Below are 24,838 nucleotides of genomic sequence, written 5' to 3'. Positions count from 1 at the left end.
ACCCAAACTGTCTTATTGACCTTATCAAACTTTGTCATTATCCTCCACTTTCAGCTGCTGAAACAGACACTTCCAGTTCATATACGAGCCTGGCCAATATGTTGGTTGACTGATAAAATCAGTATATTGCAGTTTTGCTGATGGTGGAAAACATACTATATATAGAAACCATATGGCTCTAATAATGAAGAAAGAGATTTTTAGTAAGTAAACACAGTTCATCTGTATGGTACAATTAGACTCTCTTTAATGGCTGTTGCATTGCCAGGATTCACAGAATATTCTGATAATTGAAAAAAAGATTCTAGGTAAAACTGGATCAACATAAAAAAATTGGGTCTACATGAGCCAGTCAATAATCAATCAGTATTCTGTCCCATAACATGCAGTTAGTGCATCATTAAATATTTTTTGGGAGGTTGCTTTAGAAGAAAATGGTCATTTTGTCACCAGGTTTAGTACATGGTGCTCTTGAAATCCAGCAACACCGTTAAGATATCATTCAAGTTTCTTTTTCATGACACTGCTTAAATGATCTGATAGCTGCCAAAAATAGACAACTGTCATATTATGAGGTACTGTAAATGTACTATACTGTAAATTTGCTCTTAGTTGAGAGTTTGTGTTATGTACTTGTTACAAAATAAATACAATGGTATTTGTACAGTATACTATAATGGTATAATATATTTTAAAAATAACTTGTTTTGTATGTGTGGTGTTAGGCCACAACCTCAACGTGCACTGGCATTCTTCCTACAAGTCTCTGGAATAGTACTGGAGGCTTGAACGGCTTTCTTCCAAAAAAATATTCCCTCAGTTGGTGTACTGATGATGGTGGAAAGCGCTGTCTAAGACATAAAACTAAAATCTCGCAAAAGTGTTCAATTTGGTTGACATCTAGTGACTTTGAAGGCCATATCATGATTTACATCATAAATGATTTTTCATCAATTTTCATACTCATCTAACTATTCAGTGAGCCCTCATGCCATGTGGATGTGGGGCATTACTATCCGGAAAGTTGTAAAAATTAGTATCAGTATCACTGACAACATTTTTATATCAACTGGCCTCTGTTTATCACACAAACACACACGTATACACATAGAAATGCATGCATGTTGTGAGCTTATTGGTAGTCTGACTTCAGCCAGGACGTTATCTGTTTAAACCAGGTTTAAAGGGCCCATATTTTGGAAAACAAGATTTTTCCTTTCTTTACAATAACAATAATTTGATGTACTATGAAAACAAGACCTACTGTTCTCTCTTAACATCATACAGTACATAGATGGAAACTACGCTGCAAGGACAGAACACTTTAAATTGCTTATGTGTCACTACCATAAATACAATTACATATGCCTGACAATTTAGCTCAGAGCAGCTTGGCCTGCTGTTACTGCAGTCTGTTTTTGCAGAGCTATAGGTGCAGAAGATCTGAGGGTAAATGGCTCAACATGCTGTGCCGTTCCTGGTGGCTGGGAAGCAAATGTATCTTTGCATAACTTTCCAGACATCAGAAAGGAGTGGCTGAAATTTCTGTTTTTCCGACATCAATCAGTCTTAAAGGCACGGTAACACAAAAAGCCTGTCTTAGGCTATAGGAGATCAGACTTTGTTTAGCAAATTGTCACGTAAACATACATACAACCACACAAAACATATAAGTGTAAAATATGTGCCCTTTAATTCATTTTAGTGTACAGCATATACCTGTGTGTTCTGTGTTAAATTAACTGGACTTTCTGGTTTTGGATCTCACCTTCCCACTAGCCATGAGAGACAAACCCAGCTGGTACCAGAGATGAAACTCACTAAAGGAGAACTTCATAGCCCTCTCCAAACACTGGCACAGACATAGACACACAGTAGGCACAGACACACACATACAACATAACATTTTTATGCATGACATTTACAGTATATTATGTTGGCAGTTAACATAGAGAATTGTAAAATGGTAGGACCATATATATGACACAGTACGTTAAACCCTCAACCAGAAATTACAAATTCTATTTATAAAACAATATATAAAAGGTGGACAACTGAACTGAAACTGTTGATGAAAAAGGAGTCATACTCTAAAGGGACTGAATGGGTCTTAATTACAGGGTATTATGACACCATGTTCCTTAATGATTTAAAAAAAATCTTCAACTCATGTTGTTTGTTATGAAATGTCCAGTATGCTGTAGCATGTCTATGATTCTTGAAAATCAGTCAAATTATTTATCTGCCTGTTTTTTGTTTGTTTGTTTGTTTGTTTTTTGTATTATTTAGGTCTGAAAGTCGACATGTAATCTGATTTTCTAATTTCCACATTCCAAAGTGGTCTTGACATGGATTGATGAATGTCCTAAATTCCTGATTGGATCTTTAAATGAACAATTATACAATAATAAACATACATTAATGATATGGGTGGATTAAGCTGTGAAAATGATAATGAGATGAATGCTTTGTTTAATATGGTACACATAATAGAAGAATGAATGGCATTTTAATAGCTTGGGGTTCCCCAGGGGTGCATGTTAAGCACTTTACAGGAAGCACTGAACACACTGTTAGTAAATAAACAATGCACAATGAGATGGGTAAAGTGGCTAGACAATTTGTGTTAGAATAAGATTCTTTATCTATATTCCTGAATTCACCTGAGAGGGCTGGAATGCACCTGGTCTACAACGAACACAGCCTGAGGAAAAGGCGGAAAGAATAAGAGTAGAGGAAATAGAGAGGCACCATCTGGCACACAAGAAAAGCAAATAAAGGAACAGTCACACTAGCATAAAAATCGACCCTGAAAATCAAGATTCTGTTCTTTCTACCACACTTTTTGTGCCCACAGATACGTATTAGATGGTTGTACCTGATGCTGTGAACTAGACTTACCTCAGAAAGCATGGCATATTGCCCCCTCCTGGCCATGCCGATGCTGAGCAGGTCATACACAGAGGAAGCATCCTGGATGCTGGCCTCACGTGCCTCCTTGTGCTCTGGCGTGCGGCTGATCACTGCCTCACCGCTGGCCTACATTTGTGTCACAGACAGCACATTCAGTCCAACATCAATTATTGAGGTAATGTAAATATATTTTATAAAAGAGTATTTTGAGATAAGCAGAAGATCCCTGCATGCTGGCCAGATGTGTGTTTGCAAACGCTGTAGGCTTTAATATTTGAGTTAAACGCAGTAGGCTTTAATATTGAGTTAAGCTGCCAATTATTATGATCAAATAAGGTGAGTAGGCAAATTACAGTGGTATTAACCCAGCATGTGGTGTGCCATGGTCCTTCCATCCTAGAGCATAAATGCTGCATAGCACATGCAGGTTTTTTAAACAGATTTTAAATACTACACTACATTATTAGTCAGGGATGTTTATCTATCCTTTTTAAAACAGATTAGTCGGGGATATTTATCTATCTGTCGCAACTGTAATAAACATGAAAAGGGAGGGAATGGATAAGTAATGGAGAGCAGCACAAAAAGAGTGGGACAGAGAGAAGAGTGTGAAAATGTCCCTCACCATTGATTCGGTGATGAGCAGCAGGAGCACAGCCTCCTCCACCACGTCCTGGGGACAGAACACTCTGCAAGCAGGAAACAGGAAGAAGACGTCATGCAGGTGTGTGTGTGTGTGTGTGTGTGTGTGTGTGTGTGTGTGTGGGGTTGCATGTTTCAGTCTGTAATAGAGAAGTGCTCCACTGGTCATGGAAAACTCTCAGGTGTCTTTCACACAGTACCTATTGTTTCTCAGACTCCCTCTACACCATTCCATTTTTTCCTTTCAGCGTCCTGTCATCCTTTCTGCATGCCTTTTCTATTCGGGGGTTATGAGGATCTGCACCCTGTCTGAAAATGTCTTACCAGTTCCTGCCTCTCTCCTGTTTAGGCACAGAACAGTAGTTAAAATATTGTAAATAAGAGTCTAAGTACCTCCACGAGAAGAATGCACATTCTATTCCCCTATTTACTATTCTATATTCTTTTCTCATGTTCTCTCTCAGCTTGTCTTTTCTGTTCGGTTTTACAGTTCCCCCATGTCTCTGTATATTTGAGTTATTTGCATATTTAAAACACTGGTATATGGGTTGAAAAAGATTTGTTTTGTATTCAAATGTTCATTTTGCAGGCATTTCTTGATCTACATTCTGTTCCCTCCAAAAGTATTGGAACAGCCAGGCCAATTCTTTTGTTTTTGCTATACACTGAAGACATTTGGGTTTGAGCTCAAAAGATGAATATGAGACAATAGATCAGAATTTCAGCTTTCATTTCCTGATATTTACATCTAGATGTGTTAAACAACTATGTTGTTTACATGGACATAGTACTTTTGGTGGCAGACCACCCAATTTTTAGGTGAGCAAAAGTATTGAAACAGACAGTCTTAAATTAAATGTTGTTCCTCTTGTTCCTGTTCCCATTAGGGGCTGCCACAGAGCAGCATTGGTCTGTATATTTGATTTGGCAGTTTTTACCCCAGATGACCTTCCTGACGCAACCCTCCCCAAATTTATCAGGACGTGGGACCGGCACTGAGTGCACTGTTGCACGCAACCCCAGTGGCTGGGGCGGTTCCCTGGGCGGGAATCAAACACAGGCCCCAGCGACGAGAGCACTGTGGCCTAACCACTAGTCCTCTAGGGACCATAAAGTAAATTAAAGCAAATAATACTTAATATTTGGTTGCATATCCCTTGCTTGCGATAGCTGCAGCAAGCCAGCGACCAAGTGACATCACCAAACTATTGCATTCTTCTTTTGTGATGCTTTTTCTGGCTTGTACCAAAGCTTCTTTCAGTTATTGTTTGTTTTGGGGGTTTTTCCCTTCAGTCATCGGTCCCTGATGAAGTCAGGGGAAAAAATGTTGTGTGGACAGTGTGTTTTGGGTCATTGTCTTGCTGCATGATGAAGTTCTATACACAAGGATTGGGCAGAGCCAATACAACAATTTGGAGTCTCCTCAAAAAGAACAAAACCACAGGTGTACTGACAACCAGACACTGAACAGGTCGGCCAAAGAAAACAACAGCAGTTCATGACAGAAAAATTGTGAGAGCTGTGAAGAAAAACCCAAAAACAACAGTCAGTGACATCACCAACTACCTCCACAGGGCAGGGGTGAAGGTATCACAATCCACCATTCGAAGACAACTTCAAGAACATAAATATAGAGGCCATACCACTCATCAGCAGTAAGAATCAGGAGGCCAGATGCAAGCAGATTCACGCTCGGTCAAGCATGGTGGCGGTACTGTTGTGGCTTGCGCTTGCACGGCTGCTTCTGGAACGGGCTCACTAATCTTTATTGATGATGTAACTCATGATGGTAGTAGGATAATAGTAGATAGTAGAATGAATTCAGAAGTCTACAGGAACATTCTTTCTTCCAATTTACAGAGAAATGCATCCAATCTATTTGGGATGGACTTCATCATGCAGAAAGACAATGACCCAAAACACTGTCCACACAACAAAGGACTTCATCAGGGGAAAAAAGTGGAAGGTTTTAGACTGGCCAAGTCAATCACCAGACCTTAACCCAACTGAGCATGCATTTCACCTCCTGAAGAGGAGACTGGAGGGAGAACCTCCCAGAAACAAACACCAACTGAAAGAAGCTGTGGTACAAGCCAGGAAAAGCATCACAAATGAAGAATGCAACAGTTTGGTGATTTCAGTGGGTCGCTGGCGTGATGCAGATATTGCAAGCAAGGAATATGCAACCAAATATTCTAAATATCTAAGTAAATATCCAAGTATTATTTACTTTACTTTAAGACTGTCTGTTCCAATACTTTTGCTCACCTAAAAATTGTTTAAGTTGTGTAAAGTTGTTTAACACATCTAGATATAACTATCAGAAAATCAAAGTTGAAATTTGAAACCCAAATGTCTTCAGTGTGTAGCAAAAACAAAAGAATTGGCCTTGCCGTTCCAACACTTCCGGAGGGAACTGTATATAATGTGCATTATTATACAGTATAATATATGTTATACTGTGTTAAGAGTAATAATATATCATTATTTTTATTCTCTGTTGTCTCTGTTCACTGTAAAAAAAAAAAAAGAATTGCATGATGTGTGTTTGCGTGTGTGCACAATAAAGATGGGTGACAAATTAAAGGAAAAAAACAACATAGTTGATCAAGTTGATCTAAATCTACATCCACATTTCTGTAGAGCTGCTTTGTGACAATGTCCACTGATAAAAGTGGTACAAAAAAAAAATATCTGAATTGAATGGAACTGAATTGAACTGAAGTGGCTTAGTAAGGTGTTGGGCCAAAAAAACTGCCAGAACAGCTTCAACACTCCTTGACACAGATTCTACAAGTCTCTGGAACTGTACTGGAGGGATGAACACCACATTTCCAAAAAATATTCCCTCAGTTGATGTATTTATGATGGTGGAGTAGGGTACTGTCACATCAGATCTAGAACTTCCCTTACATGTTCAATTTCGTTGAGATCTGGTGACTGTGAAAGCAATAGTTTGTGATTTACATTATTTTCATACTCATGAAACCATTCAGTGAGCCTTCCTGTCGATGGAGAAGTGACCACTCCTATCTGGCTAGAAATGTTTCATTATAGGATAAAGTTGATCAGTCAGAATCACTTTACATTAATTTCCAGTGACTCTTCCCTCTAAGGGCACAAGCGGACCTAAACCATGCCAGAGAAATCCCCCCACAGCATTAAAGGGTCACCAGTTTGACAGAACTGTACAGTTCTAGTTCAGTGTATGTGTAAGAATGCGTGTGAGTGTCTCACCCCTCTGTGTTGTAGCACTGTGGTGGTCTGGAGGAAGGGTAGATGGCATCTTTTGGTTGTGTGGCTCCTTCCTTGTGCAGCCAGGTAGGGGGTGGAGGTGACAGCGGCCCCCAGTAGCTTTCCTCACTCACTGAACTCAGCAACACCTCTGCGAGCCTCATTGCTACTGTCTGCACAATAACAACAGTGTTGTGTAAGAGACAGGGAAAATACCTAAAGTAAAAATAAACCATGTTTTGTAGGAAAGTCTGGATTTTCTATTATTAGGTTTACTGTTTACTGATCCAATGGCCTCTCACCTTACGAAAATTCTGAGACCCGCGGCTCTCCACCACCCTCAAGACCTGTCGCAACTGGTTAGTCCCCTGAACCAAATGACTAATGGCCACACACACACACACACACACACACAATGACAGAAGGAAGGGTTTAGTAGTGAGGTTAAATAGAACACTCCTCTTGCGAGTATAGAAAAGAAGACAAGAATAGCAACGATGACGATGATACCAAGACCAAGGTCTGCTGTGAAAGCAATAAATGAATCACGTTCAAGATACTGATAAGGAGAAAAGGTTGAACACCCCCTGATGTTACACTGAAGTATGACAAACACGTTCAACTGACCCAAACCTATATAGTGTCATACATAGGGAGCCACTGACCCCTGCTGGACATAATAAAAATATCTCATCCAGCTCAGCCTGGGGCCCTAAGTTTATGTCTCTTTTGCACATTTTAAACACGCTGTATTGAAAAATTACCAAAAAAACTGACTTGTGTATTTCAATCAACTACTGCTATGTGGATATTCTGAAGATGACACAACAAAATTACATAGTAAAATGAGCAAGAGCAACATACAGTCATGAGCTACACTATATAGCCAAAAGTTTGTGGACACCTGACCATCACTCCCATATCTGGGTCTTCTCCAAACTGTTGCCACAATGTTGGAAGCACACAATGCCATAGAATGTCTCTGTGTGCAATTTTACCTTCACTGGAATTAAGAAGCCCAAACATGACAATGCGCCTGTGCACAAAGCGAGCTCCATGAAGACATGGTTTGCCAAGGTTGGTGTGGAGGAACTCATGTGGTCTGCACAGGGTTCTGACCTCAACCCCACTGAACACCTTTGGGATGAATTGGAATGCTGACTGCATCCCAGGTCTTCTTGTCTAACATCAGTGCCTGACCTCACTAATGCTCTTGTGGCTGAATGGACAAACCCCCACAGCCATGCTCCAAAATCTAGTGGAAAGCCTTCCCAGAAGAGTGGAGGTTAATACAACAGCAAAGGGAGACTTTCAAAAAGATTGGATTGGGATGTTCAAAAAGCAAATATGAATGTGATGGTCATGTGTCCACAAACTTTAGTTACCATATAGTGTACATCCAAACCTGCTTGCTACTGTGCTTACCATAATTACCATAGGTAGTGTGTTCAATATAGCAGAGTGAGAATTCAGATACACACGGTGATGGAGTACCTAAGTGAGTGAATTAAGTCTGACTTAAGTCCCAGTTTCCATGATTTGTAACTTGACTTTATTGTATAATTGTATGAGATTATGAGCTTATAGGAAGATTTTGAATTCACACCTTTGACTTAATTTTGCATTCTCTTTCATATGAATACACACTGTCCCACTGATAAAGTCAAAATGCCCTCATTTCTCTTCCATTCAGGACTGGACTTGAGTAGCAGCTTTGGTATTTTTATCTTAACTCTGGATCTGAGACTAACACACACAAAGTGACATGAGTACAGCACACACACACACACACACACACATACACACACGCCAACATGCACACCTACACACTCACTCACCCTTTGTGTAGCAGACAGAGATATGCGCTCTGGAGAGCAGCCTGCAGGAAGTAACCTGGGTCCACCTCTACTGGACTAGCTGATACACTGCTTTTGGCTGTCTTGTTACTCGCTGTGCAAAAAGCCTGTTAAAGCATTAAACACTAGGGCAATTAAACAACAGGAACATTTTATCACACAAAACCAGGAGGTTATCATACTAAATCCATAATACACACACTTCATTCTAAATGAACAAAAACTATAACATAAATTTTGAGCAAAAGGCAGATAGCAGACTTAAAAGACTTAGTTAACTTAAGCAATGTTTAAAACTAAAAGACCTTGTCTAGCTCTTGCAGGTAAAGCAGAGCAGTATCACAGGCCCTGAGATAACAGGACAGACATTCTTCCCCTCTCTCAGAGAGACGAACACGGGAGGCACCAGACACTGTTTGATGGTCCAGAGACAGACCTGCAAACAGAGACACGGACTTAGGAATGTCATCTGCCATTGATAATGGCATAATGGCATATTCAGCAGTGAAGAATGTATGGGGAGAATAAAAAAGAGAGAACCACACTACATTTGATAAAAGACAAGGAGAGAAACCCCTGACAAAAAAAAAAGATACAAGCTCCTGTGTCCCTGTAAAACTGCAGATAAATATTGTTAGTACTTCCCCACATTTCTCTGCACCCACTGAGAGAGAGAGAGAGAGAGAGAGAGAGAAAGAGTCCAGGTCTCTACCAGAGGAGGATGCAAAGGTCATTAATATACAAATAAATCTGTGGATAACTCCTAGGCAGCAGGAAGGGAGGAGGGGCGCAGATATCAGGCTTAATCAAATGAGGAACAACTGCCAGAGCAGAGGCAGCAAGACACAGTCAGAAAACTCAGCTTGTGCTCTGCTGTTGGTACCAGAAACCACAAACTAGAGCACCAGAATGATCGTGGATCCAGGGTCTCTTTACTCAAGGATAAATAACATTATGGTGTTACTCATATTGCTGTGATACATGCTTTTATTTTAACAATGATACATGTACTTTACTTTGACTTCTGACTTTGACCTTGTTGGATCATACCTGTGATGTTCACATAACATACTGAATTTCATAACTTAAAACCTGCGCTAAACCGAAAAATAAATACAAAACAAAAACACATTTATTATATAATTTAAAATGTAATTTTAACCAAATACTTTGGGAAGCATGCTTATAGATTTATATTCGTTTTCAAAAGGTTAAAACCTGAATCTTAAAGATTGAAATGCAGATGTTTGTCTTACACACAAATATCTAATACTGAAATTTGTTCTGTTGACTCTAGTGTAGTCAGGGAATAAATGATAATCCTGATCATTCATGACTCATGATAAGCGTCAAGCCAATCTGTTTTCAATGTAAGTTTCTGGGACAACTATATATAGCCCCTTTTTTACAGACACTGACGCAGATTTCTACGCATTCCTTCCTGCATTCAGGGTTATTAGTTTAATTTTGGAGAAACTCACACGCACAAGTGGACGTGAATAACCACAGGATATTTTCATCTCAAATGTCCTAGCCCCCATCGTCCAAGTGTGAGCATACCCGAGGCAGCTGCTAATCTGTGGACTCAGAACCTCACGAGAGCAATTTCCCACTGCATTTAAACAGCCTAAAGGATTTCAGCTTCATATATGGAAATGTACCTGCTCCCCCCAGCTCAAACCTTGGCTGTGTTTGGAAGAGTGTTGCAGATTAGGAAGTCTGCCATTTCTCAAACCTAATTACCGGATGATAGAACACAACAGCCGTGCTGCCAAGTGACACCCCAATGCAACTTTCCTTTATTTTCTTTAATAATAAATACTACTTGTGGCAACTTGGATTTGATTTTCTTTAACTACATTCTGCATATGACTGGATGAGTGTTGTGATGTAGAATGCAGCAAAAAGGCAAAACATTGTATTTAGTCTGGGTGTAAGTACATGTTACTGTTACTGCCATGTAATAACCTCCTGTTACTTTATTGTTAAGACTGCATTCAAGTTAGCAAAAGAGAGCTTTTGCACAAAACCAAGCATCGTTTCTAAGCAGCTTGTACCTTTGATGACAAAAGCCTCAGCCAGCAGGCGCAGATGGTAAAGGGGCTGCTCATCCCGGGTGAATTCCTCAATGCCCGCTCGAGCACACATGCCCTGGGCATCTCGATAATGACCCTGTGCATAGTGCACCTTGGCCAGTAGGAGTAAAGCTTCATTCAGGTAGCGTGGCTGGGGAGAAACAGACAAATGTGATTCTCAAACTTTAAAGAGTGCCTTCAAATGACTTGAACTAAAGCCAATTGTGATGGAGATGGTGGAAAATAAACAGCTTAAACAAATCTTCAGTCTGATATATTTGTGTTTGATGCAGCCATGCTGTATCATAAATTTTCTTTTCCTTTATAATATATTCTAAGGAATTGTGTCAACTGCTAAAGAGAGTTTATAAGGCTATTAAAGATAAAATCCTGTCCACTACCATCAGTAATTTACAATCATTTACAGATAGTTATAGATAAAAAAGATGTTTTATGGATAATGACTCTTCTAGAACACTACTGTTCATTTCACATTGATTACATTTACATGACAGACTATGACTATAAACTCTCACGCTCCTTCACACACGTTTTGTATGTACAGTATGTACCAATGATGAGACGCTGTGACACACCTCTAGGCGTCCTCTGCTCAGTAGGCTGTTCAAATGGCCTTTGGCTTGGGCTAATTTGGGTTGAGTGTGTTCGGACAGAGGGGTGGAGCTCCGAAGAAGAGCCACGTTCTCTAGTAGGCAATCCTCCAAAAGAGCCTCAGCTTGGAGCAGCAACCCGTAGTCATCTTCACACGCAATGGGGGGAGAGAGAGAGACAGAGAGAGAGAGAGAGAAACAGAGGGAGAGAGAGTCCATTTTTGAATGTTCTTTACTACAACCTTTCGTGGAGCTTGAGTCCAAATCTGAAAACATGTTTTTATTTATTGTAATCGTAAGTTGTACTTTTTGTGACTTATGCATAAGTCTAATATACAAAAAGTAACCCTTTCCATTGAAAGACAAAAAAAAAAAAAAAGAATTACCAGATTCAGAACAAGGCAAAATAGAGCAATATATTAATTATTTGTGGATTGATTATTTTTATTTTCACTGAAATTATTTTATTGGTTTTTTTTTTTTCATTTTTTGCAAAAAAAGGAAGAAAAATATTCTGATTAGTATTTGATTTACTAAATATGAGTGAGGACTGGATAGGTAGTGGCACAAAGTGGTCTTACAACAAAATAAACCAAAATACAGTATTATTGGCTATCAGGAAACAAAACGAAGAAAACAAACAAACAAACAAAAAAAAAACAGATTGCACTTATTAGGTCTTTGGGCAAAAATGGGTTAATGAATGATTTAAACAGTCCAGTAACAATATACATACTGTATACTCGTGTATGATAGATAAAAATGTTATCCAATTCACGGTACAAATACAATATTAATCATTAGGTTATCCTAATTTTGAAGGTAAAAAAATTAATTTCCATCAAATCTAATCAACTTTTTAAACACACTTTAATATATATCATAAATCAATCATGATTCAATCGTAAAAATATCTAATAATGGAGGATAAAGAAGGCTAAAATGTTTTAATGCTGCATTCTGTATAATTTTTTAATGAAATGTTTTTCATTCTGCATTCTGACAGTTAGTAGCAGAAATGCTGTATGTTCTTGTTCCAGTACAGTACCAACATGTAAGTGATTTCTTACTGTGGCTCTCTTCACATATTTTTTTAAAAGCTAAATATATCAGACTTAAGATATCCAATCTTAAATCAGCACCCAGGCACCACTTTGTTCTTACAGAGGCATGTAGTTACAGGTCTCCAATGTATGGTTGAGCTCCACCTAAACAATTCCAACAGAAAATGCATTAAGCCGCTTTGCTTTTTTTTCCCAAGATATCTTGGAGCTGGGAGTTTGCTAATGTTCTATTGACATTTAATGACTTCAGTGTTTATTTGTTCTGGCACAATTACAAAGTTAAACCAGAAGATACTTTGAAATGTTCTTTTTCCTTTTGTAGAGCTCTTGTATACATATTGGGTTTCCTGTTTGGTCAGAGTTCTTATTATCTCTCTAGACTAGGTCAGAGTTCTTATTATCTCTCTAGACTAGTATGTCCAACAATACAGACAGTGCAGGAGGTTATATATCAAGTTAATATGACCTCAAACATTCTCCAATAGTTTCATAGACATTAACACTTGAGAGGCAAACCAAATTAAAAAAAAAACATTTACACATAAAAAAGCCAGATAGTAGTAAGTATAGGTGACTTGTAGTGTTTGAAGTTGAGTGGTGAAAGATCTTCAAGGTTATAACACATTTATATTACATTTATATTACATTTATATTACATTTACAGCATTTGGCAGACGTCCTTATCCAGAGCAACTTACAGACGATGACTTAACTGCATACAATGAACTTGCAAGCGATTCAAGTGAAGCAGGATGGAACTCCTTAGATCACTTCATAAACCATCAGCTTACTTACCCTCTAAGTGTGTCTGTGAAACTCCTGAACATTTTATTAATTACCTGAAGATTTAATTAACACATGTCCAACTGCCTAGACTTGCTACTAATTGACCCTCTCAAGTATAGCAATCAGCTTCCGAGATTATGTATCAGAACAACTGGTCACCAACCCACCTCATGGACATGTACTTCTCCCACAAAGTGTGCAGTTTAAAGGTGTAGTTTGTCATTTTAAGTGTATCTTATAACATTTCAATGACATTTTATAAGTGGCGTGGAGTCGATTTCTCTGGTCTCTTCCTTTAAGGCTTCTACGTACATTTTTTCGAATTTGAAATTAGACCAGCCCCCAGTTGGAAGAGAGTGGAGTCGACTGGGGATAAAGGGGAAGGCTTGAGAGAGTTCTCAATGCCATTGCAATTCTCCTTGAAGGCTGCAGAATGCTCTAAAAAAAATTACATACTTATCCTTTAACAGCAAATGAAGTGTTTTGGTATTTCAGAGTTTTGTGCTGGAGTGAAGTTGGCAGGAATTGACATCTCCAGCTGAAGTGTTTTTGATCATGCTGAAAGTCAGCTATATTATACACCACAGCAGGAGTGCGGTGGAGCATATCACACAGCACTGTGTGTACGTTGTGGGTTTTCCTCTACACTTCATTGTTTGGAATAATAACAGGCATCACACTGCTCAGGCTAATCATGTTAGCTTTGTTTACTTTAGAAAGGTGAATGGTCATGTGCATACTTGTGCATTGTGCATACACTCAGCACTTTGTAGGAACCATATGTCCCAAACAACAACAGGAATATATGAGAAATTTGCTGTTGTGTTGACATTTAGTTGGTCCCTGTGGAGAAAATGATTTTTTAACAAAAAGAAAATGCAAACGCTGGAGAAGAAGAAGAAGAAGAAGAACAACAACAACAACAACAAAAAAAACTATACTTAACTGAAGTAATAGCAGTAGCATATTTATCTACAGTAACACTCAAATTGATAGAAGTACCTCACCAAGATAGAATTGCAAGTATTTTAGCCCTTTGTGGAGGATCAAAGGTTCCCACAATGATACAAATACATTATAGTTTCAAACTGTGAGGATATTTGGCTGATCCCCATGCTCTAAGAAATGCAGCTCTCTAACACTTTCTGTCCAACTATAACTAGTAATCAGAGCGTACTTGTGTTATCAGTCACATCACAGTTACAGCAAAAAACAGCACATGACTATGTTTCTTAAAGAAGTAAACAAAAGCGATGAAGCATTAACATTTATGGCATGTGGCACACACCCTTATCCAAAGTGACATACAGTTTACTCATTTATACAACTGAGCAGCTGAGGGTTAAGGGCTTTGCTTAAGGACCCAGCAGTGGCAGCTTGGTAGCGCTGGCATTTGAACACTCAACCTTCCGATCAGAAATCCAACATCTTAACCACTGAGCTACCACAGCAAAAGAGGTGACGAAATTCAACCCTGTGCTATGTGTGCGTTTTTGGATTTCTAAAGGAAACCAAACTGCGAAATTGGCAGGAGACTGTAAGTTACATGACTGCCTTGTAAAAGTAGTTTGGATAATTAGGCAAGCTAAGAAAGTCTTTTTTTCTATTGAAAATGGTACTCATGTTGTTATATTCACATTATGTTGTTTAAAAGGCATAATGTACTTTTGTTAATCAAAATGTTTGTTGTGAGTTTGAGCACATGTTATGAAGCTTAACACATCCGGAATGTGCAGTTGACTCCTCCAGTCCTCCCACAGCATCACTGAAATGGATGCAATCCCTCGTCGTACCCTGGTCATCATTACTCACGCTAGCTCTAGGTCTACGATGGCAACATTACTGTGTTGCGTCAAGTGAAGCACTTGGAGCACTGTTGTACAGTTGTGACTATATGTTTTGGCACCTTTTCCTGTCATGTCCTGCTGCTGGATCACTTCTCGCTCAGTGTTCCACTACCTCATGTGTTACAGATTAAGCACTGATATGGACACAGTATTGTTTAGCTATAGTAACATGCATGTGTGTGTGTGTGTGTGTGTGTGTGTGTGTATGTGTGTGTTTTCAGTCCTGTACAACATAACAAACTGAGAGGTTTCAAATATTGACAATGTCATATAAAAGTCTGTTAGACAACATACACCAGTAAAAATATTTATGCATGAGTTTTACCTCCATAAAGGAAGTTATAAAAACACAGCATACTCCTGACACGCGCACTTGTGTCACAGGGGACAGGAAAGTTGAAGCAACTGCGGCTGAACAGGACTTTCCCAACATTACAGTACAAAGTTCACACGGAAGAATGTCCAAAACACAGCACAGAAATGCCATCTTCATCTTTCTGTCCATCACTTACCGTCCTCATGGAAGCGAGCAGCTGCGAGTTGCTCCACCAGAGCCGGGATTCTGTCCCACTGGCACTCGGCTCGGCAGCGCTCGATCTCCGCCTCCAGGCGGTACAGAGACAGCGAGAGCCGCGCAGACATCCCGCCGATCTCCCGCGGTCCCTCCGACACCCGCGGACTCACTGCACACTGTCACACGGCAGAGCGCGGTGAGCACTGAGCATGCGCACTGCCACACTAGCGCACTGCACACTTGTCACAAGTTGCGGCGAGCGACTACTGAGCATGCGCACTGCGCCTCGACTGTCCACTACAGGCACTTTTGATCTCGCCTTGGGAAAAAAATATCCTTTGGTTGTAGTTATTTTCAGCAAAACTATCCTTTTGATTCATATAGACTCTACATTTTTTTTTTAGTTTAACCTTATAACTACAATGTAATGAAACAATAAAGGCATTCAACTTCTCAACTTTCTAACACACTCACTAATCATACTGATTAAAAACCCAACACTTTATATAATAATATCAGTTACACTGGGACACATTGGGGCAGATCCGGGCATGTTGTCACACTTTGCACTCTTTCGTACACTATATTTCTTGCATGTGATACATTACAATGGAGTAAATGTCATACCAAATGAAAGAATGAAGTCTCAGGTACATATTTTGTATTTATTATATCTTCATATCTTATTATAAGGATTTAGAGACAGTTGAGTAGAGGATGTGCACTTGTGACAAGTTGCCAAATCAGTGTGTATGTTGTCACACTTGAGTTTTCAATACATTAGAACACAGCTGACTGTCAGTAGTTTTTTCGGGTTGTCTGTATGCGTCCATCTAAGATTCTCATTAACGACAAATGATGTTGAATGTTTGGATTTATATGGAATTGTATCAGATGAACTGATTAGGGTTTGGAATTGATCCAGACAGGGTCAAGGTCACAGAAAGGTCAAATGTCTGAAAGGACTAGTTCAACGTCAGGTTGAACTTATGGAAGTAAATTTGTCCGGAAAATACTTCCATATGTACTTTTTTACATCTCAAATTCAAAAGCAAGTACAACTTTATGCTGCTTTCTGGTGCTAACGGAATTCTCCTACTTCCCACTTCTGAAGCGAGTATGCCGTGTTCACATGCTTTGTTGTCGGAAAGAACATGAAACACGGACGACGGTTCATTCATACATATTTCTTTTTTTATTTTCATTTATTTTGACACCATAACACATTGCTTAGTTAGCTAGCCTGCTGACGATAAGGTAATTTAGGTCATATACAAGCTATTTTCATGGTGTAAAAATGCATAGACTGGTTTCTGAAATGAATATGACCAAAACAGCAAGCGCTAACAAGTCGCTACATTTAGAAAAATGAACAAAACCTGTCATTCAGTACAGAAACTGTCCTCACCTCCGCCATGTTTAAAGTTTAAGACTCTTACCATCTCGGAAACTCGGTATCAAAACTATCTCCGAGTTTCCCAGTCGTAATTACGACTTGAGAGGTCATTCATGCGCAACTTCCTAGTGGGAAACTCGTATTTACAATAATTCCAAAAGCGCGTGAAGGCAGCATCATTCAAAGAACTAATGTGGCCAGATCTGGAAGGGATGAGTGGCATAATGATTTTGAGCAAAGTCTATGTTTCAGTTTATATACTGAACCAGGGCACGCTGTCATATGTGATACACATGATAATTTACCCCAGACTCTGTGCGTTGATGGTGGCTATATCTCAGTCTCAAGGATAATGTAACATACAGAATGACTGTAGCTATAAAGTATCAAAAGACACTTTATTCTGTCCTCTGATTAGTGTAAAAATACAATTTTGAGCATTCATACATAACAAAGTTACATTACATAAAATTTGTCTTACCATTTTTCCTTACTTTTGAAAGTCAAAATGAAGAATATTTTGCTCGCCTCTGATTAGAGTGACTCTGACCACATGTATACAAGAAATTGTATACATACAGTGCATGAAGTCAAACAGAGCAGCTATTTCATTTTTAAGTTAGTGCCTCAGTGTGACAACCTTCCCACAGGACAGCTTACTTTGCTCTACCCTACACTCACTGGACACTTTATTAGGTACACCCATACACCTGCTTATTCATGCAGTCATCATTTCAGCCAATCATGTGGCATAAAATCATGCAGATACAGGTCAAGGGCTTGAGTTACTGTTCATCAAACATCAGAATGGGAAGAAATGTGAGCAGTGACTGTGGCAGGACTGTGGCATTGTTGGTCAATATATTTATACATAGTGTTTAATAACAAATGTCTATTCAATGCCACTGAAATCTTATTCAGTCATCAGCCATCAAAACATTGCATTCTTCTTTTTGTTTTTCCTTCCATGATAAAACACTCGTGATGACTGCAGGACGTATGAGTTTCTTGCAAATTTTATCCAGGTGTTTCCATCACACATGGAATTTATAAAATTTATTTAGAAAAAACATATTGTATCATATACCAGTTTAAAGTGAGACTTTACAGACTACCAGTGCCAGTGGAGTCATGCTCTGTTGGATGACTTTATTGTTTTCATTCCAACAGGATAATGGAGCTGAAATGATGTGACCTCTAACATCTACATTTTTGAGAAACCGAAAGCACACATTATTTCATGTTTGCAGAAGAACACACTATTTAAGCTTTCTCAGTATGAGTGTAAAGCATATACAGCCTTTAGGAGCTTCTCACTGTTGTAGGGGCACTTAAACGACATAATATGCTTTTACTTTTGCAATGATATAGGTGCACGTTGTAGGTACACAGATTATGACTGTAGCCCTGTTCGCGGGTGTCCCTGATAAACGGACCAGTGAATGTAGGTGTAAGTTAGTTGTACCTTATAAATTGGCCACTGAAGTGTATATTAATAACCTTAATAAACACTTCACACAGGCTATTAAATAACAACTGGTTTCCATTCATGAAAAGACTGCTACAATGTGCTTTCCATGGGTTTGTGGGTAATTACAGGGCTTAAGGTAATTAACTTAGGCAGGATAACAGGAAGGATCAGGGTGGACAGCATAACATGGACAGATATTGGGTGTTATATTGCTTTGTGCCTCTCTCTCTAAACATTTACAAAAGCCTGCCTCCAAAAGCCCAATATCTGTCTGCATGGCCTGTGATTAACTCTATATAAAGTGATAGGCGTTGTTTTGAAATTAGTGCCATCTTGTGGACAAATTAGGACTAATTTATTTCCTTGAAGTTCTTTGCAAAATGTGTCAATATTCAGAATTCACGTATTTTTCAAAATAATCTGGCAAAAGAATAATTTATAAACTCAGACTACGGTGTGATATGAATAGCATACAGCTGTTTAGAAGTCTGCTTAAAAGCCATTTTTAACTATTTTAGAATAGTTCTACAACTATTTTATTGTTTAAAATGCTCGCTACATTATGTACTATAGGGTACTATGGTGTGCTATAGGGCACTATATGGTGCTATAGGGTGCTGTAGGGTACCGTTTCTTTTAGCTACAGGTTTTGTTAGGCTAAAGTACAAGCTTCTGTACTATTATACAGCTATACTGCATACAACACTGTAAACTGAACCTCCAGGCGGCGGAAAAGAGATTTCCTTCTCTCCTTTTCTTTGTACAGGTTTGCCATGTGGATGAGTCAACAGACTACTGAGTGACAAGATTGCTGTCAAGATCAGTCTCGAGAATATCCCTATCTGTAGTCACATTCATTCGTCCCTCAAAAATGAACACAGTGCGGATTATAACGCACGAGTCTTAGAGTCGACTCCTAGATTTAGTCTGAGAGTCGACTCTTAGATTTCAGGTAAGAGTCGACTCCTAGATTTCAGGTAAGAGTCGACTCTTAGACTTCAGGTAAGAGTCGACTCCAATTTCAGGTAAGAGTCGACTCCTAGATTTCAAGTAAGAGTCGACTCTTAGACTTCAGGTAAGAGTCGACTCCTAGATTTCAAGTAAGAGTCGACTCCTAGATTTCAGGTAAGAGTCGACTCTTAGACTTCAGGTAAGAGTCGACTCCAATTTCAGGTAAGAGTCGACTCCTAGATTTCAGGTAAGAGTCGACTCTTAGACTTCAGGTAAGAGTCGACTCCAATTTCAGGTAAGAGTCGACTCCTAGATTTCAGGTAAGAGTCGACTCCTAGATTTCAAGTAAGAGTCGACTCCTAGATTTCAGGTAAGAGTCGACTCTTAGACTTCAGGTAAGAGTCGACTCCAATTTCAGGTAAGAGTCGACTCCTAGAGTTCAAGTAAGAGTCGACTCCTAGATTTTACGTAAGAGTCGACTCCTAGATTTCTGGGAGTCGACTCCGAGATTTTAGGTAAGAGTGAATTTAGAGTCGACTCCAAAACTGTGTAGTGGATTCACAGTGAAACAGCACAGACGATGCCGTCGCTATCTGACATGGCTCCCTCTACACCTGCTAGTGCTGTTTCCTAGAATGGACAAAATTCTTGTGTGGAATCGACTCTTTTCATTTACTCCAGTCAGGAGTGAAATCGAACAGTGATTAGTGATTCCTAACCTCTTTTCCCGCTCAAATCAAAGCCGATATCGTCTTCTGGGCTCCAATTGGCCAATATTACTTCGACGAGTTAATTGTCCAATCAGCTCATCTTACGTACAAACTATTGACCAATCACAGTGAAAGAAGGCGGGATTTTTGTCAGAAAACGAGTGGGGAAAAGAAAGCGCATCAGAGACTTTCTCATATACTGAAATGACGCGCTACTAGCATCCAATCAGAATTAGCTGTCGTGTCCAGAAGGTGAAAGGGAACTACGGCAAGCGAAGCAGACTATAAAGGTGAAGTCAGTACGGTAGTAAGTTCTCACTGATTACTTTGGTATAAGAATCTGCAAATATTTACGAATACACTCGAACTTCAGAAACAGGTGAGGGAATCTGAGCTGCGCTTTTATTACCAGGATTACGCACATATTTCCCTTAATTGCAGTAAACTGAGTTAAAGTCGTTTTTGAGGGAATTCATAACGTATACTGGCATGTTGTGTCCTTAATTGACTAATTTGTGCCACTGTTTCTTTGAGTTTATTGTAGATTGATGTTTAGCTTCTCGAGCACATGCAAATGTTATCCTGGTTTCTTCAAATAAATCTTTGTTATACAAGCAGTCAAAAAAAAAAAAGGCTTTAAACATCTGGATTTCAGTTTACACAGTTTCAGTTTTGTTCATCCTCTTAAAATCTAATATGATACATCAATGTTGTTAACTGTTAAATCCCATAATCTGTTACAAACATGTAGCTACACACTGGCTTATTTCAAGATCATTAAAAATTGTCATGGGAGGATGGAGATATTGGGTTATTGATGTCCATTTTTCTTTTAGCAGGACATCATCATCATCATCATCATCATGGGGTACACAAAGGGGCAGCTGTGGCGCTGCCTGCTGCTGCTGTCCTGCTGTGTGCTTTGTGTTCACTCACATGGAGATCAACATGGTCAAGTGTCAGGAAACCTACATCCTCCCATCACCCGTCTGGATAGGAACATGGTGCAGGACAAAGAGTGAGTTGAACCTCAAAGCTGCTATCTTTAGGTGTGAAGTCTTTACTTTAACAACACTGACGTGAAAACTGAAATGAAATGTGTTCATTAGGGCTGAGCGATATGGCAAAGCATAACACCATGACACTTGGATATTTTTGCAATGTTCAGTATGGAACTCAACATTTTTTTGCTTTGTGAGGTTTCATTAAAAAGTCTGGGGAAAAACCAATGTACAAGCTAAACAGTATGGCCACATTAAAATAAATATGCAAACATCTGTCATTTTTAAGAGGAAGTACAGAGATGATTCAAACAATGAATAAATATCTGAAAAATTTTGATATTTTAACCTTATTAATAGGTGGCATGATGGGTAACGTTGCCGTCTCACAGCTTCATGGCCCCTGTATCGAACCTGAGCTAAGGTTACTGTCTGCATGGAGTTTTGCATGTTCTCCCCATGTCCATGTGGGTTTCCTCTGGGTTCTGAGGTTCCCTCCCACCTCCCAAAAACATACATGAGTGTGTGAAGCCCAGTGTTCCTGAGGAGATGAATGAATAAAGAATAATTTATTCATATGCTGTGCTAATTTTCAATCAAGTGGCCTGATATGAGACACAGCTGGTTGTTATTAGGCTATGTATTGTTTGTCTAAATTTCTTGCTTATCAAACCTGCAGCAGTGATTTCTTTTCAAACTATGGTTTTATATTTTTAACATAAAATATGTTTAGTAAAAGACCTTCTGTAACAGAACGAGTGCTGAATAATCAAGTGTGATTGTGATCTCTCATGAAATGTTGGGCCTTGGTGTCCCCTGTTATATTTGCATAAAAACTGAACTTTGATACCTTTCCAAAATGACCTTGCTGCAAAACAAACTATAAACTAAAATGCAGCTTTGCAGCTGACCTAATCTTTGCCTAGGCACTGAGAACATAATGTAAAACAATTCTTTTTCAACAAGGGTGTAATACACACTATGAGCTAATGCTTTTAAAGCTTAGGAATTAACTGTATACACATGGTACACGGTGTAAAAATAAAGTCATGTTTACTTAGCCGTGCTGAACAGACATCTTTTGTTAATGCATGTCCTCTGTTCTCTTCCTCAGCCACATCATGGAGCATTTAGACGGGGTGATCGAAAAGCCAGAGTCGGATATGACCCCTCAAGAACTGCAGCTTCACTATTTCAAAATGCATGACTATGACGGTAACAACCTGCTGGATGGGCTCGAGCTTGCCACTGCCATTACACATGTACACAAGGAGGTGGGTGGTTTAAAGCTCCCTGCGCTTACTGCTGTTTGCTAATGTAATGTTCAGAAGCCTGCTCCATCATGTCATTTAGCTAATCCTAATGGGGAGGGAGAGATTTAGCCACATGCACTGACTCATCACTGTCACACAAACCACACAGACAAATGACAGTTCATATATACATATATTTAATAAGTCATCCTTAAGAAAAAAAAAACATCCCAGAAGATATTTTTGGAAAATTTTGTACACCCAGACATCTGTTAGTTTGAATTTTACATCAGACATTTTCATTAGCATGATTTTACCTTTGTATCCAAGAAGACTATATAAGTGAATTTCCCTGTTTCTAGCTTTTCCCCAATCAGTTCACTGCAGCAAAAGTAAATGAGCAAATGGTGGCACAGGAACTCTCAGGAGTGCATTTGTTTAATTCTTGCTAATTTCCTGACCAATGAGTTGTTGTTAAGACCATTAAAAGTTTAATATTTGCCATTTTGGGCTTGAACCATTTTTTTTGCCCAGGAGTGTAGTAAAGAAGCTTATTCTCCAATGCTGTTGTTTAGTGATTTATTTAAAATTTTGTTTGTCAGTTTTTTTATTATTAATGTCAGCATAGACTTATACTTGCAAACCAGGGGATGACTGTCTTGCTCCTCACACAGACAGAGAGACAGTGTTCATGTGTCTGTGCACACACACACATTTTATAAAATGACTGGGCAAATAATCTTAGCTTTTAAACATTCATGCCTGCTGTCATGTCATCCTGGTTTCTAGGAGAAAGGTGAGAACAGCCCACCAATGAAAGAACAGGACCTCATCAGTATTATTGATCAAGTCCTTCGGGATGATGACAAAAACAATGATGGCTACATCGACTACGCCGAGTTTGCGAAGTCTCTCCAGTAACAGGGGAGGTGTGTGTGTGTGTGTGTGTGTGTGTGTGTGTGAGTGGTGTAAGTGGTGGTGGGGTATGGACGAGTGTGTGCTGCCTTACTGTGAGCTCTGATTACCTCTAATTGAACGGTATCAGTGGTGTATGCACTTCACATACACAGGAAAGCTACAGCATTCCTTAGACTGAGTGGCTGCACGTAGTAGTGCACAGCTCAGTCTTTTTGCTGTTTCAACACATTTTATTAAACTCCTAAAGCACTTGTAATTCAATGATACAACTGTCATCTCCCTCCAGGATTGAATCTGAGCAGCTAGGATCTACTGAACATACTTTATCCTGTCAGAATAAACTGTGGGATGAAGTTAAATGGATTGTATTATGACACGAGATGTCTAAAGAAACAATATATTTCCTGAATTTTTGACTTGCCAAATCCATCTGCTGTGAAGACATGTCCTCCTTTATTATTGCTGCAGTGTGTTTTGAAGCAACATTCTAATTCAAAGCAATGGATGATGTTGAAACAGGATATAATTACTTCCTTTCCTGAGAACACCTCTTCATCTAGCACTGATGGATAATTGTCAAGCTTACTAAATTTGCATGAAATCATTTATACATTCCCTGATTTTTTTATTTATTATTATTTTTTTTAATATAAATGACTTTGGTATGAGAAACTGACATAAGAAACGTCTGCCAAATCCCAGTTCTCGAAGAGTTTCCTTCCTGGCTTTACTGTAGATATCCAGCAGCTACTTTGGTTCTGTGATAAATATGGCCACTAAGTGGCCATATTTTTCACATTTCTCAACAGTGCTGATCCAGTTCTTGCTTTTGGTATGAAGAAATATGATAAATATGGGTCTGTAAGTGTGATTTAACCTGGCTACCTAGTATGCTATTGATCACACAAACGTTTCCCAGTCCCAGTGCTGGAGCACCACTGTATTTCACTCTGGAGTGTTTTGCTTTTTTTCACTTCATCAGGTGTGTGAGGACAGGAACACCACTAACCTGTGTTAGTGCAGCAGTATTCCAACAGTAACTGGAACCAGGAAAAACAGACTTAGAGGATTTTGTCTTCTAATAAAGACCATTTAAGAGTGATGAAGGGACTTTTTCTAGACTACTTGATATTTTCCTTCCATCACACAAGTTGAATGTAATCCAAGCCTGTCATATTTGTCATGTGTTGTTACTGTTGTTGTTCGTTAAATTCTCAGCTGTACTTGAGTTATTTGTGAACAGAGAAGATAGACAACAGTTATCATATGCCAAGTCTAATTTATTTCTATCAAAATATATGACATCTGATGTTGAAGTAAATTTGTGTATATATACTATCATTTGAAATGTAGCACTGCTTAAGAACCCATATTCAGGTGGTAAGAGGATTTTCTACAAGGCCATACATAAATCTAGTTACACCAGACTATTCAGAATGTAAACAAGACTGTTTAAAATATTATATTTTCACAGTTTAATGCTTGTAGGTTTGTGAATGAAGTGTGAATTAATTATTTTTGTTTTAGAAAAGTATATTAATAACCTCAAGACAACATCTGTTTTGGAACTGTAATAAAATTGTGTGAAAATATTTT

At 38.9% G+C, this 24,838-nt stretch overlaps 2 protein-coding genes and 1 long non-coding RNA gene across 6 annotated transcripts in view; 1 reads left to right on the top strand and 2 right to left on the bottom strand.

The window, feature by feature from the left end:
* ttc7a (tetratricopeptide repeat domain 7A) overlaps window positions 1–15,791 on the bottom strand; it is a 28,850-nt gene extending 13,059 nt beyond the window's left edge. Inside the window, exons 1-10 of one of the 2 annotated variants that reach the window (XM_053232446.1) lie at window positions 15,541–15,791; window positions 11,317–11,480; window positions 10,703–10,871; window positions 8,951–9,081; window positions 8,628–8,752; window positions 7,092–7,170; window positions 6,793–6,962; window positions 3,539–3,602; window positions 2,902–3,039; window positions 1,769–1,852 (exon numbers count right to left, since the gene is read on the bottom strand). In XM_053232446.1, coding sequence (XP_053088421.1) covers window positions 1,769–1,852; window positions 2,902–3,039; window positions 3,539–3,602; window positions 6,793–6,962; window positions 7,092–7,170; window positions 8,628–8,752; window positions 8,951–9,081; window positions 10,703–10,871; window positions 11,317–11,480; window positions 15,541–15,670 — 1,254 coding nt within the window. In that variant the 5' untranslated portion in view covers window positions 15,671–15,791. The remainder of the gene's footprint in view (window positions 1–1,768; window positions 1,853–2,901; window positions 3,040–3,538; window positions 3,603–6,792; window positions 6,963–7,091; window positions 7,171–8,627; window positions 8,753–8,950; window positions 9,082–10,702; window positions 10,872–11,316; window positions 11,481–15,540) is intronic. The other variant, XM_026934261.3, reaches the window with a different exon arrangement.
* Window positions 15,792–20,279: 4,488 nt separating this feature from the next.
* mcfd2 (multiple coagulation factor deficiency 2, ER cargo receptor complex subunit) lies at window positions 20,280–24,834 on the top strand. 3 transcript variants are annotated; one of them, XM_034302941.2, is made up of 4 exons: window positions 20,280–20,377; window positions 20,907–21,088; window positions 22,186–22,345; window positions 23,114–24,834. In XM_034302941.2, exons 2-4 carry the CDS (start codon window positions 20,934–20,936, stop codon window positions 23,243–23,245), a joined length of 447 nt encoding a protein of 148 aa, XP_034158832.1. In that variant the 5' UTR covers window positions 20,280–20,377; window positions 20,907–20,933; the 3' UTR covers window positions 23,246–24,834. The 3 variants fall into 3 exon arrangements, with proteins under 3 accessions (XP_034158832.1, XP_026790095.1, XP_026790103.1); XM_026934294.3 differs by having other exon boundaries at window positions 20,299–20,449; XM_026934302.3 differs by having other exon boundaries at window positions 20,310–20,449; window positions 20,910–21,088.
* LOC117596875 (uncharacterized) lies at window positions 20,971–22,177 on the bottom strand. The gene is made up of 2 exons (XR_004577869.2): window positions 21,421–22,177; window positions 20,971–21,156 (listed from the first exon to the last, which is right to left on the bottom strand). It is a non-coding gene; the product is annotated as an uncharacterized LOC117596875 (long non-coding RNA).
* Window positions 24,835–24,838: the final 4 nt, after the last annotated feature.

Source organism: Pangasianodon hypophthalmus, chromosome 3, assembly GCF_027358585.1.
Source record: "Pangasianodon hypophthalmus isolate fPanHyp1 chromosome 3, fPanHyp1.pri, whole genome shotgun sequence".
NCBI lineage: Eukaryota > Metazoa > Chordata > Actinopteri > Siluriformes > Pangasiidae > Pangasianodon > Pangasianodon hypophthalmus.
Note: the sequence above shows the minus strand (reverse complement) of the source record. Positions and strands in the feature narration are given on the sequence as shown.

Bases quoted from the DNA above. Each gene is read 5' to 3' on its own strand.
- mcfd2 (XM_034302941.2), top strand. From the start codon at position 20,934: ATGGGGTACACAAAGGGGCAGCTGTGGCGCTGCCTGCTGCTGCTGTCC. The intron at 21,089-22,185 runs GTGAGTTGAACC...TCTCTTCCTCAG, and splicing joins AACATGGTGCAGGACAAAGA to CCACATCATGGAGCATTTAG. The intron at 22,346-23,113 runs GTGGGTGGTTTA...CCTGGTTTCTAG, and splicing joins TTACACATGTACACAAGGAG to GAGAAAGGTGAGAACAGCCC.